The sequence below is a fragment of the Peromyscus maniculatus genome, chromosome 15, assembly GCF_049852395.1.
Source record: "Peromyscus maniculatus bairdii isolate BWxNUB_F1_BW_parent chromosome 15, HU_Pman_BW_mat_3.1, whole genome shotgun sequence".
NCBI classification, from domain to species: Eukaryota; Metazoa; Chordata; class Mammalia; order Rodentia; family Cricetidae; genus Peromyscus; species Peromyscus maniculatus.
This window is the reverse complement of record NC_134866.1, coordinates 7,657,028-7,676,413: the sequence shown is the minus strand read 5'-3', so window position 1 is coordinate 7,676,413 and position 19,386 is coordinate 7,657,028. Positions and strand designations below refer to the sequence as shown.

The window sequence follows — 19,386 nt, the reverse complement described above, 5'->3', positions numbered from 1 at the left end:
TGTTTGGAGCTATGACTTCTCCATGGCCATTGCCTCTCTGTGATGCTGAGACTCAGTACTTTGGGTGCGTGACAACACTCTTACATATCTCAACCAGCCAGGTATTCATAATACGTGCCATACTCTTGTGTGATTTTTCACGAACAAACATCTGTTCACCCTAGACAGCCAGCTATCAATAGACAGAAGAAATGATTCCACCCAAATTGTACTTGGTGAACCAGTACATTTACTGAGGTTCCCTTCAGGAGCGCGAGTGAGAAGTTACTGACGAGTGAGGAATCATGAATGGGGAAGGTTGCAAGCTCGAGGAGATAGGTACCTCTTCCTGATGCCCCTATAGGTTTCCCTAAAACTCCCCATCCTGAGCAGTAAATGAGGGAGGCAAGTTACATGGGGTGGGGATAATTATACTGAAATAGCAAGATTCACTGATCGCTGGTGGACACACTGGACTCTGTTCCAGGGCTTCAGCTTTAACACAGTGCTTGGCTAGTTGCCTTCCAGAAAGCTGGGGCACTGGCTGGTAACCTGGCCACTCTTTCTCCTCTTTTGAGCTGCCCCTCTCTTCTTCTCCCGTTTTTTTTTTTCTTTCACTTTGCTTTTGGTGAGTTTCTCTTACTTCTTTACTTATTTCCTGTGACGTGTAGTTGCACTGGTAAGCAGATACCCTACAATGGAGTGTGTTGACACTTTCCATAAAATTGATGTCTATAAATTTGGCTTTTGTTTTAGACTGTGCTAAACTCAGACCTGAGAGCTGTCCCTTAATACTGTCCTCATTGCTCATGAGAATCCCATTCTCTCTTCTCCAACCACTATTTGCATGACCACTGTTCCCAGCATGCCTTGCTCAGCTCTTAGGACACAGCTGATGTGTTCTGACCCTCGTTCCATCGTTTATCAGTCTTGGAAAGACCCTGTAGCCATCTGTCTTTGCCCTGCCACGCTGTGCTAATTATCCAGCCCTGGACCATGAGCTATGCCAATGGCTTCTTTATGGTTATAGTTCTCTCACGAAGCCCTTTGGCACACCAGGTAGAGGTTGGCAGTACTGTATAAGTGAATGAACACACTAAACTCACTCCAGTAGATCTGATTCAGTTGATCATCCTCACCACTTTTGATGGTGGGGGACAAGATGTTTTTTTAAGGGGACCTACTTTCTTTCACACAGTAGGTTTAACAGCTTACCAGCCTCTGTCCACCATGGCATGACAACCCAAAATAACCAAAATTTGCTCCAGATATTTCCAGGGAGTTGGTGATTAAATTTATCAAATGATACATGAATTGGCAATTTTTTATTGTTCATTTTTTCAATCCCAGGGAGTATATTTTGTATTTCACCAGGAAGCAATTTATATATTTGGTTCCCAGAATTTTAAAAAATGCTAATAGTTAATTCTGTTTCCCTTCTCGAACTTCCGGCTTTTTGTGGTCCTTGTAAGTTAGATGAGAACATCAAGACCTGCTCAGCCATCAAGAGGTTTCTCTGCAGCATAATCTATAAGCCCTTAATCAAAGCATCCAGGTGTTTCTCATTTCCTAGTGCATTATTACTACTAGGTAAATTCCTCAGCCAAACCATCAACCCACCTCTCAACTCAAGCTGTGATTTTTAGTTAATTTTGCTTTTAGAAATTAATTTGATAGAATAGTATCATCCATGCCTAGTATGTAATATACCCCTGATCCAATGAAGGGAAAAATTGTCAATACACTAAATTGAATTTTTCTAATACAAATAAGGAAAATGAGGAAACAAATGTACTCACATCAAATCATCCCTTTATAGTTCATATGATTTGTGTTTTTAATGGACTAAGAATAATGGCAAATTTGGGTAATTATAAGTTAATTCTAACTGGGTGTTTGGATCTTTAATATTAATATATTAAAACAAATAATAAATTTCAAACACCATATATTATGTGCAAGATAAATCAAATTTTATTTTAGGTTGCCTTAAGTATAACAATAAATTAACCTAGAGTTTTGAAAAGCAATGTTCCATTGAAATAGGATTTAGTTGATGTAACTGCTTGTTGAGTTGATGTTTGCTTATGATTCTATTCCTCGAGAGACTGAGTCAGGAGGACCACTGGAGTCCCAGAGATTGAGGACAGCTTGGTGTAACAGTGAGACCCTATCTCAAAAACAAAACAGAACAAAACAAAAGATCAGGAACTGTGTACAGTGGGCACTCATGTTTACAAAATGAGTTGGTAACTTCACTACCATGTTAGAATAGATAACACTGTAGTCTGGTCCAGGTGGTGAGAGCAAATGATGCCTAATCCCTACAGCCCCCAGAAGTCCTCTTTCCTTAGTTCCCATCTCTTTTTCTTTGCTCAAATGAGCACTGGCATGTTTACCATCCATCAAGGAATCCAAGCCCAGCACCTGGGACACATAAAAGAGAAAAAGATGGCCCCTGAGAAAGCATACCAAGAGTGGTGGCAATGGGCAGGCCCTGAATTCAGATTTCAGACAACCCAAAGATTTCCCCAGGCTGACAGCTCTGAGAATCCAAATCAAGGAACATTTCAATTGTCTAGAATATAGTGTCTCTTTGGAGGAATGGAATTCATGCTTTTCATAGTGGTCATGAATTTATAAGGAAAATTCAAATAGTTAATAAATTTGCTTGTGCTGTAGTATTCTGAGAATGTGCACAGAATGACAAAATCCCCCTTCTCCCTGCAGTAAAAAGAACAATGCAAAAATGTGACATTTTAAAAATGCAAACGATTCAGGCATTTCAACTGAACTCAGTTCTTTGCTACTGTCCCCAAAAGTTGTGTGTACTCTACAGTACAATGTATCTGACTGCCCAGACATTCAGATGTGATGTGTGGAAGGAGGTAGCTGAGCCTGTAGGGGGGCTACTGCCTGCACCCACTTCTTCTTTAGTGAGGACATTCCTCAACTGGCTGCAGAACTCAGTATAATAAATATGACAACTTTCCTCCCCTGGTGTTACTGGGTCAAGTGCAAGCATCCTTTCATGTGGTGGGAGCATGAAATTTATAACCTAGGGAGTCAAGGCCACAAGAAGTTACCCAAATCTTTGATTAAGGCTTGCAAGGAAAGTAGGTACTGAGATTGTGGATCCTGAATAAGGTCTGAGTTTTAACTTACTTCAAGATGTTTCTGCTCATTATGGCTAAAATGCTGTAATTATCTACATGCATTAAAGCCAGAGAAAGAATCCATTTTTATTGATGCAAAGACAGTATAACAAGATCCATTGCATTTCATTGTCTGAAATATGTGTTATTGAAATCAAACTCTAGGAGACTTTAAATACATTTCACATAAATATTATTTTAGACACAAATAGCTAATTGTCTCAGCATCTAACAAGAGAGCTTGTCTGTTGTTGGTTCTTCTGTCTGGATTCAGCTGCCTTCCCATGGCATTTAGGGACCACACAAAGGAAACAAAAGTAATTATTAAGGGAATGAAAGAGTTGCTTTGTGCTTTTATGACATTTCATAATTTTCAAAATGTTCTTATTCATGATCTCATTTCAGTACTTTTGACACTAAGTTCCTAGAATTATTGTGCTGATTGGTGGGAGAATTTGGATTAGAATCTAAGGCTCTGTGTATTATATATTGTTCATTCTGTGTCCTGTGGTCCTGCTTCTTCGGCTGCCAAATTATGCTTGTAAAGAGATCAACTCCTAGTAACTAAGAAAAGAAAGGCATGGCACCTTCTGTCTGGGAACCTGGAGCTAGAGGGCTGGAGCTTGGAATTTTTACCTGAAATGTCAATGTTTAGAATGGCTATGAGTTTAACCACTCACAAAGGATGCTCTGGACATGCCTGTATGTTACATAATTGCTTTAAGAACTAAGACCCTTTGTCTTAGACAAGGCACCTTGTACAGATTATACACAGCAGATACTGTGTACATGTGTGATTTTTTTCTTAATTAAAGGGGTTCTTTTTCTTTACATTAATCCCTAAATAACACAAGATCTGTTTCCATAGCATTTGCATTCTAGAGGAACTAAAAATAATCTACAGATAATTAAAAGCATATGGTAAAATGTGTGCAGCTTAGAAACAATTTCTACATATTTTTGTATAAGGGGTTTGAGCATCCTTATATTTTGTTACCTAGGAAGAGTCGTGGAACCATGGGAGACGATTCTGGATTGTATCATAAACATGTGTGCATGTGTGTATGTGTGTGTGTGTGTGTGTGTGTGTGTGCTCATCTGTTTATATACACAAATATAGATACATATATTGTTCCTCCTCATCACCTTCAATGTGCATAAAAGTAATCCATCATTAAAAGGAAGACACATTATTTTTACCAGGAGCACTGTGGGTAACATAAAGCTGTCAAACTCCCAATCTTGTTCTCACTTCCTAGAAATTGAGGAGTAGCCCGGGCGCTGCTGAGGAGACACCAGCAGGTCTATCCTGCTCGACAGTCATATCTCCACACCGCTACACATTTTTTTGATAAGCAGAACATACTTTATAGGGGAGGAGGAAATGATGAAAATATTATAAGGCAAAACCCAGATCATTCAAAAGAAAAGGCCGCTAAAACACAGCACATGTTTTCTTCTTGGAGGCTGGAGGCTGTGTCCATAACACCAAGTAGGCATTGTTTGTTTGCCATCAGGAAGTCTTTTCTGCAACCTGATCGTGTTTCTCAGTGATCAGTTGAAGTGGGATCTTCTGGGAGTGAAGGACAAGTTGACCCATTTATAAACCCAAGGCATATAGGGGCCATTTTAGTGTTGAAGTAGAATTATCCGAACATAGATAGATGACTCTCATTATCAACCATCAAGACCATGTAGCAGCTGTCTTCTGTGGCCTCAGAGATGTGCCCTATGACTGTTGGAGAATCAGAATTCAATAAGTCATCTTCATCTGTTTTCACAGTACAGAAATGGAATGGGGGGAATTTATAAAATGTAGAAATCATAGACATTTCAAAATGCATATTTGTAAGAGAAACAGTTAAAAGAACCCTTTGAAGTATCTTCTACCCATACATCTTCCCATGTTTCAAAGTGATGATCCCAAGCACTATTTTAAGCAAATCCAGGTAACCTATAAAAAACTGAGTTTGCTATTGACATTAATACCAGGAATTTATGACTTAGAAACACTGTCACAGGACTGCCTGTTACCACCCTGGCACTCTATGCCAACTTTGTCCATTCTTAAATTGAACTCTCTGATCCTGAAACATATCTTATGCCCCAAAGTTAAATGTCTCTGTGTTTCTTTCCATATCTTTTTTGCATTTTATTTTGCTTGAACTTGCCCCAGCCTTTTTTTAAGAGAATGAAGTGTTTTAAGAATACGTTTTTCACACCCAATTCTTTTTGAATCAGAGGTGGCAATTTGTGAACTGAAGAGGAAAGAATCATTAAGGGAGGCACACAGGAAGGTCAGGAGCTGAGCTAAGCCCCAGGTGAACTTGGGTCTTAAAGTGATGGAGACACACAGTGACCTCCTCTGGGTGTCCTGTTTAAAGTGTGCTCAGCTCAATATGGTCCAACTGGTGACTTCTCGGCCTTCTTCACTGACCTTTTTTATGCCATGAAGGTGGAAGTCCGTAGGACTGGAGTCTTCCAGAATATAGCCTATTACCCTCAAGAGGTTCCACTCATCACATGCCCTTTGAGGTTTCTAAGCGCTCTGTCTGTCTTCCACTCTGTCAGATAGATGATGCCCTGGCCTCTTTCTCTGACCACCTTGGTTCTTTCAATGACTCCCTTCCTTCCCAACACTCAGCTGGGGAAGCTGGTCAAGGCCTAGTGAATTCTTACAACGTCCTAATTATCAGAACATGCTCCTTTACCCTCCACTCCCGCTGAAATAATTCCCTGTGCTCTCTCCTCCTTGTTTCTTTGATTAAAGAAGCACTTGAGCTTTCTGTGCTTTTCTCTACACATTTCCATGTCACACACCCCTGCTGACATTCTGCTTCCCCATCCGGCTTGGGACATGCCTGCAGGAAGGTGGCAGCCTTCCCTGTCACAGCCACTGTGTTTTCATTTGGGGGATTTGCATAAACACACTGTTTTGTTATCTCTGTTGTTCCCTTTTCTTTCATAATTGACTGGGCTGCATGCTTTCTTCTTGCCAGGTCGGCAGAAATCAGCAGCGGATCAGGATTTTGGATTGGAACAATTTCCCCTTGGCTCTGTTCTTTACGGTGGAGTAGTTTCCTCTAGTGAGACTCAGTCCTTGGGGTGGCCTCTTGCTTTTAAGAAGAAAATTTCTTTTACATCTCATATTCGTCTTGAAAGAATTCAAAAGGCAGCACTCCACCCTCTACACTGAGTGTAATTTCCATCCCAGTCTTTATTACAGGGTCATTATCATGACAGTGTATCCATTAATCCCATCAAGGGAAGGACTTGGTAGAGGTGCCTCATACAGACAGGCCTTGCTTTCCTGTGTTAGTCTTCCCTTTGATCCTGTTGTTGCCAACTCCTAGGTTTCTGTATCCTGGTCCTCACACCCCGGGAATGGTTTTTTGAAGTCTTTCCTGCTGTTCTTTGCTCCTTGGAACTCTCCTGACCTGTTGCTTTTGGGAACAAAACAAGCTTTGCTCCTCCAACTGTTCTACCTTTCTCACTACCCAAGGAGTTACAATTATTCACACTTGCTTTCCAAATTTTCTGCTAACTTGGATCTTTCTTCTTTTTTTTTCATTGTTTATCTCTTTGGGGGGCCCACCACCCAGCTCCCAAATAATCCATGGTGACTTATTATTACTTATAAATGCCCAGCCTCAGCTTGGCTTTTCTTGTTTCTAGCCAGCTTTTCTTAAATTATCCTGTCGGGGTTGGGGATTTAGCTCAATGGTAGAGCGCTTGCCTAGCAAGCATGAGGCCCTGGGTTCAGTCCTCAGCTCTGTTAAAAAAAAAAAAAAAAAAAAATTATCCTGTCTACCTTTTGCTGCTTGACTTTTATCTTTCTAGAACTGCTCTATATACCTTTCTTTACTTCTTACTCTGTGGCTTACTGTGTAGATGGGTGGCTCGCCTCTGATGTCCTCCTCTCCTTCTCCTTTTCTCACTCCTCCATCTCTCTTTTTCTTCTTCTATTTATTCTCTCTACTTGCCAGCCCCACCTATTTCTCTCTCCTGCCATTCAGCTCTTTGTTTGACCACTCAGCTATTTTAAACAGGCAAAGTAACACAGCTTCTCAGTTAAACAAATGCAACATAAAAGAATGCAACATATCTTTGCATCATTAAACAAATGTTCCATAGCATAAACAAATGTAACACATCTTCAACTAATACTCCACAATGTTTTCTATTTTTTTCTCAGTTTTCTCAGACAGTTGTGATGTGCTGTTTTTATCGTCAGCAATGGAACAAAGAGAATCATGTATATTTGATAGGTCACTTCTCTTACAGAGCAAATTCATGGGAGTGAACAATTTACATTGTATGAGCCAGGCTATGCAGTAGACTGGATGATGCAAACTCATACTATTACTAAAAGTGAAGTTCATGTGACCAGAGAACAGGATTGCTATACCATTGAGTCTATTTTGTCAGGGTTTCTATGTGATTCAAATCATCATGGTATTCTCTACTCTATGGGGAGTATACCATAGCATCCAGGCACCATGCTAGTCCCATGAGGAGATCCTGTTGATGTGCTGTGATGATGTATTGTGTACCCCAATAAAGCTTACCTGGGGATCAGGGGACAGAGCCAGCCACTAAGTTAGACGTAGATGTCAGTGGTGGCACACACCTTTAATCCTATCGCTCGGGAGGCAGAGATCCGTCTGGATCTCTGTGAGTTCAAGGCCACATTGGGCTACATGAGAGAAACAGAACCAGGCAGTGGTGACACACGCCTTTAATCCCAGGAGGTAATATGGCAGGACACAGGAAGGGATATAAGGCGTGAGGAACTGGGATTCGCTCTCTTGAGGCTGAGGATTTTGTAGAGGTAAGCTAGTGGCTGGCTGTTCTGCTTCTCTGATCTTTCAGCGTTCACCCCAGTATCTGGCTCCGGTTTTTTTTTTTTTATTGTAAGACCTTTTAAGATTCATGTTACAGTGTGACACATTCCACCTCTGTCCCTTCACAGATCACCACGGTCCAGGCACCGAGGGAAAGAGCTCAGGTAGAGAGCTGCCACTCCTCCACTCACTCGGTCCCTCTTCCAGTGGATTCTTGAGTAGTCCTTTGACAACAAACACGAGGCCAACTCACATTCAGAGCACCATACACACTCACTACCCTGGCCTGTACGGCATCCTTCTGGCACCACATTGTATGCTACATCTCCTGTGGAATTTCCAGCCTTCCCTAGGTGCCCTGCCCAGGTATAGTCCGTTTGCCTGGCCTGGCTAGGTGGTCTGTGTCCTTCTTTGGTTAGTGCAGTTCTGCATGCATCCTACATGTACCTCCACCTGGTAACCGCAACAAATCATACTCTTCCATTAAACTTCCTCTCCAGGAAATCTTCCTACACCCTTGCCTTCTCTTCCCTTTTAGAGCAATAGAGACGGTGTTTTCTCATTACAGCATATGGACAGCTATGCAGTAATGTTATTATTACGGCATGTGGACAGATATGCAGTGAATGTCCTGGTTTTCCCCTTTAAATTGTAACTTCTGACAAAAAGGGTGTCAAATCAGTGAGTGCTTAAATGAAGGGTCTGTCACATGACCCTGCTTATTGACAACACAATCTTATATTCTCCAACTGAAACAATATTCTATCTTGTTTCCTTGTTCCTCTAACTCTGTTAAGTTACCACTTGCTCAAACATCCATCACTGATGTTGGGCTATGTGATCTTTGCTATAAAAGCTCTGAGGTAAAGATACATGTACCTGTGGGTCATTCCTCAGCCCAGGGTTCATTCCCAAATGTTCTGAGAAACACTTCCTTGCTAGTTGTATGTTTACCTGTAAGAAGTTAATGGTGTATATAGATATTTGCTATGTATTTAATGTAGTTTTAATATATATTAGTTATACAAAAAAATGGGCTTCATTATAACACTTCCATGCATAAATATAATACAATTAGATTAGTCTGAGCCCATAGCAATCATCTTGTTCCAATTTGTAGTTTCCATATTCAACCTTCTTAGTGAAAAAAATGTTACTGCAACATGTTTATAATGGTCTGTGTGTTTTCTTTTCTTTTAAATTATTTCTTTTATTTTTTGAGATGATAATTACATCATTTCTCCTTTCCTTTGCTCCCTCCAAACTTTCACATATACCCTTCCTTTCTTTCTTTCAAATGTATGCCCAGTTTTTAATTAATTAATGTTACTTGTGTGTGTGTTTGTGACTGCGTGTGTGTATGAATATATTCCTAAGTATATAAATACAACCTACTGAGTCCATATAATGTTTCTTGTATGTATGTTTTCAGGACTGACCATTTGGTATCAGATAACCAATTGCTGTGCTCTTTCCTGGGGAAGATTATTTCTCCATCTCTCAGTATTCCTTGGTTGCATAAGGTTTTTTACATAGGATTGAGGCCTCATGAGCTTTCTAAGGCAGTTATATGAGAAGCATGGAATGGGTTAATTTTATTTATTTTCCTATATGTATTCAAGCGCAATTCAAGATTAACTCATGTTTGTCAAAAAAAGACGTATTTAGAAGGTATAATTTGATGCACACTTACTTTAGAAAATACTATGCATTGAACAAATGTCTGGGTATAGCTATAAGGTCAACGATTTCATTGCTACCTTTGGGCAACACTGGAAAAAGACTGCTTTTTTCTTTTCCTGCCAGACATAGTATATCCATGCTCACCATCCCTCTTGCCTTTAGGACTTCTCAATGTGTTCCTTATGCTTTTGATTTTCAGGAGGAATGTCAGAACTATATCAGAGTGCTCTTAGTGGGCGGGGACCGGCTATTCACCTGCGGGACCAATGCTTTCACACCTGTCTGTACCATCCGCTCGGTATGTTTCCACACTAAGCTTCAACAAATTTACACCAGGAGCAGCAAGACCTGATGCCTTCAAGGCCCCATGTAAACGTGTTCCTGTATACAAAGGCCAAGTACCTTTTGCAACATTGTAGCATCCATTAAATACTTGACTTGTTCACTTCTAATCAGCTATGACAGTCATATATATGAAGAAACAGAAATTAATTGTATATTATATACTATTTTCCCTATAAATGGCCTTAAGTACTAATCATAAACATATACTCCTTTCCTATTTTCATTGTAGTAGAAGTATTGTCAGTTACAAAAGTGCTCCAAAAATCACAATTCATATAGGAAGAAAATATATATAAACTGGATAGGAGGTATGCCAAACATAAAATAAAGAAACATATGCACAAACAAAGTAAAGGTAGAACTGTTGTTATAGACCGGGAGTTTCATCTTACAAGTCCCACTGTAGAAGCATGGCAGGGTCATTAGACATGCATGCTATCTTCTTAATTAAGGATATTAATTTAATCTTCCTTGAGAAATATAACTAGGAAACACCATTATGTTAATTTATGGATAGTAAAACAACTTCTCTTAAAACCCCAACTTATCATCTAGGCTTGGTGTTCATTATTTTAAAATTTATGTTCAGTTATTGGACAGAAGGAGGAGGAGGATGGTAAGTGCTGACCACAAACAGTTCCCTCCTTGCCATATGTGGCTGTCAGCATGGGACCCCATTGTAAACACCTCATCCTCAACATCTACACCAAGAGGCTGTTACTTTGGGGGGCGTAGTTTTTAAAACATAAAGACTTAAAGACTTTATGTAACTTCCCTAGGACCATGTTTCCAACATCAGAGGACAGAGTGAGCTTGCTATTCCTGCATAAGCCATCTTAACTATTTTTTTAACTCAGTTAAAAGTCAAGAACCAAATTGACATTGAGCCTTGTCAAATATCAAAATACCAAATAAGCGAACAACAACAACTTTTCTCATGTCTTATTAGTTGGCAACCAGTATTTGACAAGCCAAGCTGACACTTGACATGCATGCAGCTTTCTCAAGACTAAAAAAGGGGAAAAGAAGAAAAAAAAGAAATTTGTAGTACATGGTACAGAACATTGACATATGCTTATCACTAAATAGTACTTAGGGCTAGCTTTAAAAAAATTGTCAGAGTAATACCGTGAAGATACTTCCTTATTATGATTCACATATCTATAAATATTAATACTTTGCTTCTCACATACCACAGAGTGTACCTGGGACACACTTGTCTAGCAGTAGTATAAGGTGGAGACCCCAGAGTGTACCTGGGATACACATGTAGCAGTAGTGTAAGGTGGAGGACATGAGCACATCCAATGGGATTTCTCAAGGATAACTAGTTTCCCTCTCATTTTCACCAATAGTTAAGTAACCTGACTGAGATCCATGATCAGATCAGTGGCATGGCCCGCTGTCCCTACAGTCCCCAGCACAATTCTACAGCTCTGCTCACAGCCAGTGGGGAGCTCTATGCTGCAACAGCCATGGACTTCCCAGGGCGAGATCCAGCCATATACAGAAGTCTGGGCACTTTACCTCCTCTCCGGACTGCACAGTACAACTCCAAATGGCTCAATGGTAAGTTGTTCATTCACCCTAGCCTCCTGTTGCGGTGATTATAATCCCTGGCCAGTTGTTGCTTGAAAATACAGCAGAACAAAATCTTCATCTTCAAGGTATAATATATTTAGTTGTGATAATTAGCAGTATATTCTTTAGTATCAGGAGGAGTGATATTTCTAATGCCATAAGCCTCAATAATAGGCCTAGATTGTCAGCTGATGCTGACAAGACCACTCATGGGTGTTAAGCTGTTTCTTCCTATGTTGTTTGAAATATAGGAAATCAAATGCTGTGTCATAGACACATGTAGGCTAATGTGTCTTCTTTCTTAATGTCTGCTTAATATATTTTGAACCAGAAATTTCTTGACATTTTCAGACAGTATAAAGATTCCATTTGCCACAAGTAACTCCAAATAATTGACAATTAAAAAATGCCATCAATGTATGTATCTATCACTTTGGGGCAAGCATCTTCAGAATTTAATTCAATGCCTTGAGAGTTCATCAGAACGCAAGTCTTGTCACTTTGAATTCTGCCAACCACAGCCTGACAATTGACCATCAAAGCAGCTTTGCTCAGCTTACGGATGCAGAATCATCACTATAAGTTCAAACTTATTTCCAGATGTGGAAATATCCCCTAGAAGAAGTACCACACTTGTGCCTATTTCTCTTTTAAGAAACTGGAAACTGGACTACCAAGTGAGTTCCAGAAAAGGCACAAAGTTACACAGAGAAACCCTGTCTCAAAAAAGAGAGAGAGAGAGAGAGAGAGAGAGAGAGAGAGAGAGAGAGAGAGAGAGAGAGAGAGAGAAAGAGAAATAAGAAACTGGAAACTAACAGAAAGTACCAGTCAATTCAAGCAAGAAACAAATAATCTGTTAAGTAAACACCCAGAAAATGGAGAGAGGCAGCTGCACAGATGTGAGTTGCTGTATGCAAGTCCTGTGTGCTAGCAAAAACCATCCCAGTGTGTGTGTGTGTGTGTGTGTGTGTGTGTGTGTGTGTGTGTGTGTGGCCACACTCACAAGGGTGGTGTCTACCACACTGTGTAACTCATCACCTCAGCCTTTATTTGACAGTTTGCACAAAGGTGTAATCTTGACTTTGCTAGTATAATACTTGTCTTGCTCTTTCAAGATCTATAAGGATTTAGTGGCCTTATTCCCATCACAAATTATATATGTAGATAAGAGTCCCTCTCCCTCATTGATTCTGCTTGTCTGTTCAGATAATTCTTTGTTATGGGAAAGGTATTGTCTTTGTGAAGGTTGTTTAGTGTCATTTGTGATCTCTGCCCATTAGAGCCTAGTAATTCTTCCCCTCTTTGTAAGTTATAAAGCAAAAATAAATACATTATCAAATATTGTCCAGGGGAAGTTGTCTCCTTTTGAGAACTATTGACTTTTACCTAGGAATATTTAACATCCATCTGTCTTTGTGTATCTATGTATCTATTATCTACCCGTCATCTATCCATCCATCATCTTTCCATCATCCATCATCTGTCTGCCATTTATCTCTCACAAGTAATTGCTGAATAATACAGTCAAGCTGAGCACCATAGTTTATCTTTAGAACACCCTCATAGGAAAGCTGTGCCACCATCACTGTGGATCTAGTAGCTTGGCTGACTCAATTGTTTCCAAAAAGCAACGTGAATGGTTTTCTGAACCGAGGCAGTAACTAGACTTCCCTTGTTAACACCTCCTCTTTTAATTCATTTCAACTTAGCCTACCTACTCCTTGTGGACAGTCCTCTATTGTCCTTGAAGCCTTTATTGGGGTATCTTAAAGTTGCTTTCCTATGTATGGGCAATTTTCACTAGCTGAACAATGTATAGCGTTGAAAATCAACTAACTTTCTTGTACTGGCCAGCCACTTTGATTTGGGTCTTTCTTCAAATACTCACTTCTCCATGGAACGTCATCCTGGTCATGTAATTTAGAATTGCACCCTTTGCTCTCTCGCCCTCATGCCTCTTTACCATGTCCAGTGTTGACCCTTTGCCATTATGATATCTTACCATTTTTCTCCCATCTTTCAACAAAAGCGGCATTCACCAATCATTGGAGTTAATCTCTCTCTTGTATAGTGGTTTATTTTATACTTTCAGAGGAATGTAATAAGTGTTTGGTTGATGATATTTGGATAAATGAATTAATGGATGACATATTCTATGTTCGAGAAATCACAGATTAAAATCTTATTCCTCTACTTTCCATGTGAAATGTCTGGAAGATGACTGAGTCCTGAAGGTGGGGCCCTCATGAAGGTATTAGTGCCCTCTTAAAAGAGGCTGCAATGGAGAGAGCTGCTTCTTCCATCATGTGAGATGTGTGAACTTGGAAGTAAGCCTTCATCCATATGAAGTATGCTGGCACCTTGACCGGCAGTGTTTAGATCCAGACCTTTGGGAAACAAATTTCTGTTCTTTATAATAAGCCCCTTGGTGTTTTTGCCATAGCAACATGAACAGAGTGGAAAAATAAATAAAACGGATAATTGACTCTTTTGTTTCCCTTATTAGTTTGTGAATTTCTTGAGGGCCAGGGTTAGGTAGGAGTCATCTTTGTGGGCTTGGTACCTTAGGCTTAGTCAGTGGTTGTTAAATGAGTAGGAGATAAGAACATTTCATAAACAGAAGGATGAATGGTGTTGTTACATAAGGCAAAATACTGCAGTTGGCAACCTAGAATCATAAAGAAAACAAAAAACTCAAAAGGAAACAACCACCACCAAAACAAGAACAGTCTGTTTCGAAGTGATTCAGGTCCAAACATTTGAAGATGTTCCTCTTCACCCCTTCCCATCTGCCCCCACTTCAGTCATCACATCCGCGCTTATCAAAGCCAGCGTCATCGGCTGAATGACACTGTGCAGGCACCTGGAACATTACATTGCGGGTTTGATAGTGAACATAATTTTCAAAACCAGATTTGTTCCCTCTGTGCCAAAATTACTCTTAAAACAAATTTATGTGTTTAGAGACATTTCTTAACAGCTTTAATACATTAAAATATTAATCATTACTAACCCTTATTAAATGATTACTGTAAGGCAGGGCAATAAATGTTTAATGGCCAAAGCCTAAAATAGAAGCTATAAAACTTGCCTTCATGAAAGTGACTGTCAAATTGGGGAAACAGTAAACCTATGAAAAAGAAAAGGAGAGAGTATGTCTAAAGGAATACCATGCAATTGTGTTTGTAAACTGAAGTGATTGTATGTTTGCTACCTCTGAGTGGGCTTTGAAAAGTCACCATGACACTAGTGTGGATGTTAGTATATTAACACTCAGGGACTTGCTAGTTTTCCTCCTCTGAGGAATCATTTGCCTGCCCCACTTACTGGTCATGCAAATTCCTGAGTTTCTCCACCTGATTACCTCCAGAGGACTCAATTGAGATCCACAAACATCTTCATGGTGAAAGTATCATGTTCTGTGAGGTGGCATGTTTCTAGTCCAGAAAAGTTTTTGAGTGTCTGTCTTGAACCCTCCTGGTTTGGCGTACATCTGTGATGCTCCCCATTGTGATTTATCTGTGATGCTCACCAAGACTTTGGTAGACCCATTGGAGACGTTAAAAATAGTAATTAAATTTTAATAATTAGAGATAATTTTCTTGGAGGAAGAAGATCTCTGTACATATGTCAAGGAGCAATAGTTTCTGCCTACCCCTGTAAAGGATTGGTGCCTGCCCTGTAAAGTCTGTGCTAGCTCCTGGTAGCCATTGTGTCTAGACTGGGCTCTATTCAGGGAACAATGAGGGTCTGCCTTGTAGTGTCTATACAGGGAAGTGTTCCAATGAGGAAAATACCTTGGCCTTCTAGGTTGACACCACTGGCTGCAGCTAACAAATTCCAAATAAAAGCAGAGTATAGAAACCAAGGAACACACGACAGAGAGGATTTGGTGGGTAAAATTAAATGAAAAACCCAAGTTACTGTCAAGAGAAAGAAAAACACTATAAGACGAGACTAAAAACAGATTCCATAGTCACCTATATAGTTGTTAATATATGCCTAGGGCAATGTTTAAAATGGACCTTGCTGTGTGCCGAGCTCTCTCTTTAGCCATATGGCTCCTGAAACTTAAACTGGGTAGGGCACCATGACAGGGTCTCAACATGTATCACATATGTGACACACAATAGTACAATGACTTTTTTCTACTGTTCATGCCTAATCTTGTTCATCAGAATGATGTATCAAGATGAATGTGCTGTGCAGAATCCATTTATTTTGGAAATCCTTGCAAATTATATATGATTATCCTTATAATGTACAAAAAATATCTTAATAAATTCTCTTTCTGCATAATCTGCCTGTTGGTGCTCCTGCTGCAGACTTGTTACCATACAAGGTACATGATAAAAATCCCAAAGGCTGGGTAGAACACTCCAGTTAGAAAGGACACCCCACATCTAGTTCATCAGCAGTCTTCTGCAAAGGAGATCCTGTCCCCCAGTATCCAGATGGCACCTGAACCACACCCAATGACAACCTAGGATTTGAAAACAGATCCCACCTAATATCCTGTACTCCATACCTACCACATCAAACCAACCTCCTTTGTGTTTAGACTACACATTAGGAAATACTAGCATCATATGTGGGCTCCTCCTTTCCAGTGATACATTTATCTTCAAAACTGCCATGAAAGAGGGCCATATGTACTTTGAGAAAAGGTTGAGAATTTTCTTCATTGCTGAATCACTGCAAAAAAAAAAAAAGATATAATGAACTGAAATTACCCAACCAAAGAAGACAAGCTGGCAGGATAATTTAACACAGCCCTTTATGGGATGTAAGAAATCAATTTGATACTGCTTTTTTGAAAATAATATGACATTAACTGAGCACTGAGTGTCTGAAAGCTGAGGAGCCTCAGAGTCCCTGCCTGTCTCGGGAGTTTCTGCACTTGCCAACAAGTCACTTAGAACCTGTGGGTTTTGATTTGCACATCTCAAAGGAGAATGGGTGATATATTTCAGTGAAGGCACAAACAGTGTGTGCTGATTTACATGGAGCTCCACATTAAAATCCGCACTGGAAGAAAGAGAGCTCTCTCCAGAGGAAAAAAAATGTAGACATTTACTAGCACTGCTGTGAATTAGAGAAGTGTTACATGCTCATTGTCTCTCAATCTAGCAGCTTCCTTGTGAGAGTCTCCCATCCTTCCCCTGCTGGTTGTAAACACTGCTTCCTTTCTGTCTGCTCAGTGGCCTGCTTGGGACCATCTTCCTGATCCAAATCATATTGTTATCTCTCTCTCTAAGATGCATAGTTCTGAAAGCTGAAGAAAATTGTCTTTGTCATTCTGCTACGCATTTTGTTTTCCCTAGTGGATGGCTTCTTGCATTAGTTCACTCATAGCTACACATTAGACAGCTGAACCTCTATGGTTTTTAATCTTTGTTTGTTTTTGTTTGTGCTTTTCCTTGGACCCAGTCAAATCAAGAGACAAAGATAGAGCCATCATATGGTATTACTTATTCTGTTGTAGCTTGCCAGAAAGAAATTTGATAAAAGAGAAAAATGCTGCAGCAGAGATCATCTTTCAAATGAATTTCATGTGTTTTACTTTGGGATATATATATATATATATATATATATATATATATATATATATATTCCAATATTTCCCATTTTCTTTTAATTCAACTGAGAATTCCAATTAAAAATCTTAGCAGTATTGATTGTGGAGATTAAGTTATCAGCTGTTAAAAGAAATTGAATCCAAAAAGAAAAAAATCAGAAAAAAATGAGCATTGCAAATAGAAATTTTCAATTTTAAGTGTTTAGAAATATTATGAAATTGGTCTAGCTAATGAACCTGAAAACACATGGCTTGGGGAACGTGATAAGGGTGGTGGTGAAGGCACAGGAAGCTATGTGCCCTGGCTGCAGGTAGATGCACAGTGGCAGCTATGTGCCTGGACTGCAGGTAGATGCACAGTGGACCCCTCTGCCTTTGTTGCTTTGAGAGGGAATGTCTAAGCAAATACTCAAATACTGAGGCTCCTGTCAGCATCAAGAAGCGGAAGTCTAGGAGGGAGCAGATGTTTTCTAGATGGCTGGACATAGGTGTGAATGAGTCTTCCTTAGCAAAAGGGCATCACAGGCTGTAAGTCATTCCAGGAATCAGCAAACCCATGCAAACAACGTACTACAACGTGTCAAATTCCCACCACGGGGAGAGAAAAGCCACTTGAACCAGTGTTTCGGCTCTCCTCTGACTCGCAACCTGAGACTGAGTTCCTGAGGTGGCAGTGGTCGCATGACTATATAGGATAACCAGGGATACGCTTGCGTTGGGGTCCACACCTCTCTGACTCCTCAGATTCCACAGGAATCTGAATATTCCCTCGTGAACCTAAAGACCCAACTTTCCATGATGGATTATTAGTCTGTTCAGGTTTTCTGTCCCAAACCTTCGGTCCTGATGCAGGCTCCATTCCAATCCTATCTCCCCCACCGTCCTCTCTCAAGCTGCTTCCTCATTTAAGTGGGCACATTTACCCGGCTCTTTGTCTGTGGCTTCTTCTGACTTCACACCTGCTCTTCCCCTACCTCCTTCTGGCTAATCCTTGAGTTCATAGTGCTGTATTGATATTCAGGGTCCTAGTCAGCACTGCAATGGCAGTCACTCGCTGGGCTCTGTCTTGTTTTTTTTTTTTTTTTTTTTTTTTTTTTTTTTTTTTTTTTTTTTTTTTTTTTTCCCACTATTCCAGGAAACATGAAGTATCTCTTTACAAAGGATCCCAGGATTACCCAGGATAGTATAGGAGCTGTTCAGCAAGATGGTCTGAGAGGCACACTACAGCTGGCATTGAAGGATCCACGTATAGCATAGTCCCTGCTGCCATATTGCCCCAGACTAATTGGAAGCAGCAGGGCCCTAATTTCATAAGCAGAATGGATGCTTCATGAGTAAGGTTGTTAAGCAAATAAAAAGGATCTGTTTACTGATTATGTGTTTATTCAGTCTACATAATGAAACAGTTATAATTTCTGTCCTGTGTTTTGATTATTGCCAACCAAGTACTTGGCACTTGGCATACATTCCCTTTGAATCGCACAATGATACTTCAAGTGGGATATCATTATTGCCATTTTAAATCACAGAAAATAATGGTTAGCTAAATTGAATAAAAGTCCATACTGCCAGTAGATGGAAGTATTGAGCTGTGTATACATATGCCTCAGTACTGCATGTATGTGATACACATACACCTACATGTGCACATACACACACGTGTGTTTCATCTATGGATGATCTATCTATGATTTAGTTGAAATTTAGGGCTCCATCTTCAGTGATTCCAGCTCTGCTTTAGGCAAGCATTTTGCTAAGTGTTATTTTGCTTACAAGTGATTGTTTTCATGGATTTTGATTCTAGTAATAATTTTGTATACTTGAGAAATTAGAGTTCTTTCATGCCTTTAATATCTATTCTCATTGATTCTATGTCAGTAACTAGTAGTGTAGCAATCCTTAGATTATACCATTTGGGATACTATATTCCGATGTGAGTGCTTTGGGGATTAAAGAAGGAAGTAGAGATGAGGGGACTTCCTGCAGATAGTTACAGTTTGATTTTTACATGGTCACACTCATCTCTGATGCTTGTTGCTCTGCATTCTCTCATCACTCCCATGTGTTTATAGTGACAGTCTCTTGGTACAGTCTTCGTTCTGTAAGATGTAACACTATTCTTATATCATGATGGCTAACCCTCTTCATTTATCTGACATATGTTACATAATATTTTGGAATCTATAGTTCAATGTTTTAAAAATATGAAAAAGTCAACTTC

The 19,386-nt window shown here is 39.8% G+C and overlaps 1 protein-coding gene across 3 annotated transcripts in view; it reads left to right on the top strand.

Annotated features, from left to right (window-relative positions):
- Positions 1–19,386, top strand: part of Sema5a (semaphorin 5A) — a 474,447-nt gene that overhangs the window by 320,667 nt on the left and 134,394 nt on the right. For all 3 annotated transcript variants that reach the window (XM_042261366.2, XM_076551679.1, XM_076551678.1), the window contains 2 exons: positions 9,861–9,959; positions 11,362–11,575. In XM_042261366.2, coding sequence (XP_042117300.1) covers positions 9,861–9,959; positions 11,362–11,575 — 313 coding nt within the window. The remainder of the gene's footprint in view (positions 1–9,860; positions 9,960–11,361; positions 11,576–19,386) is intronic.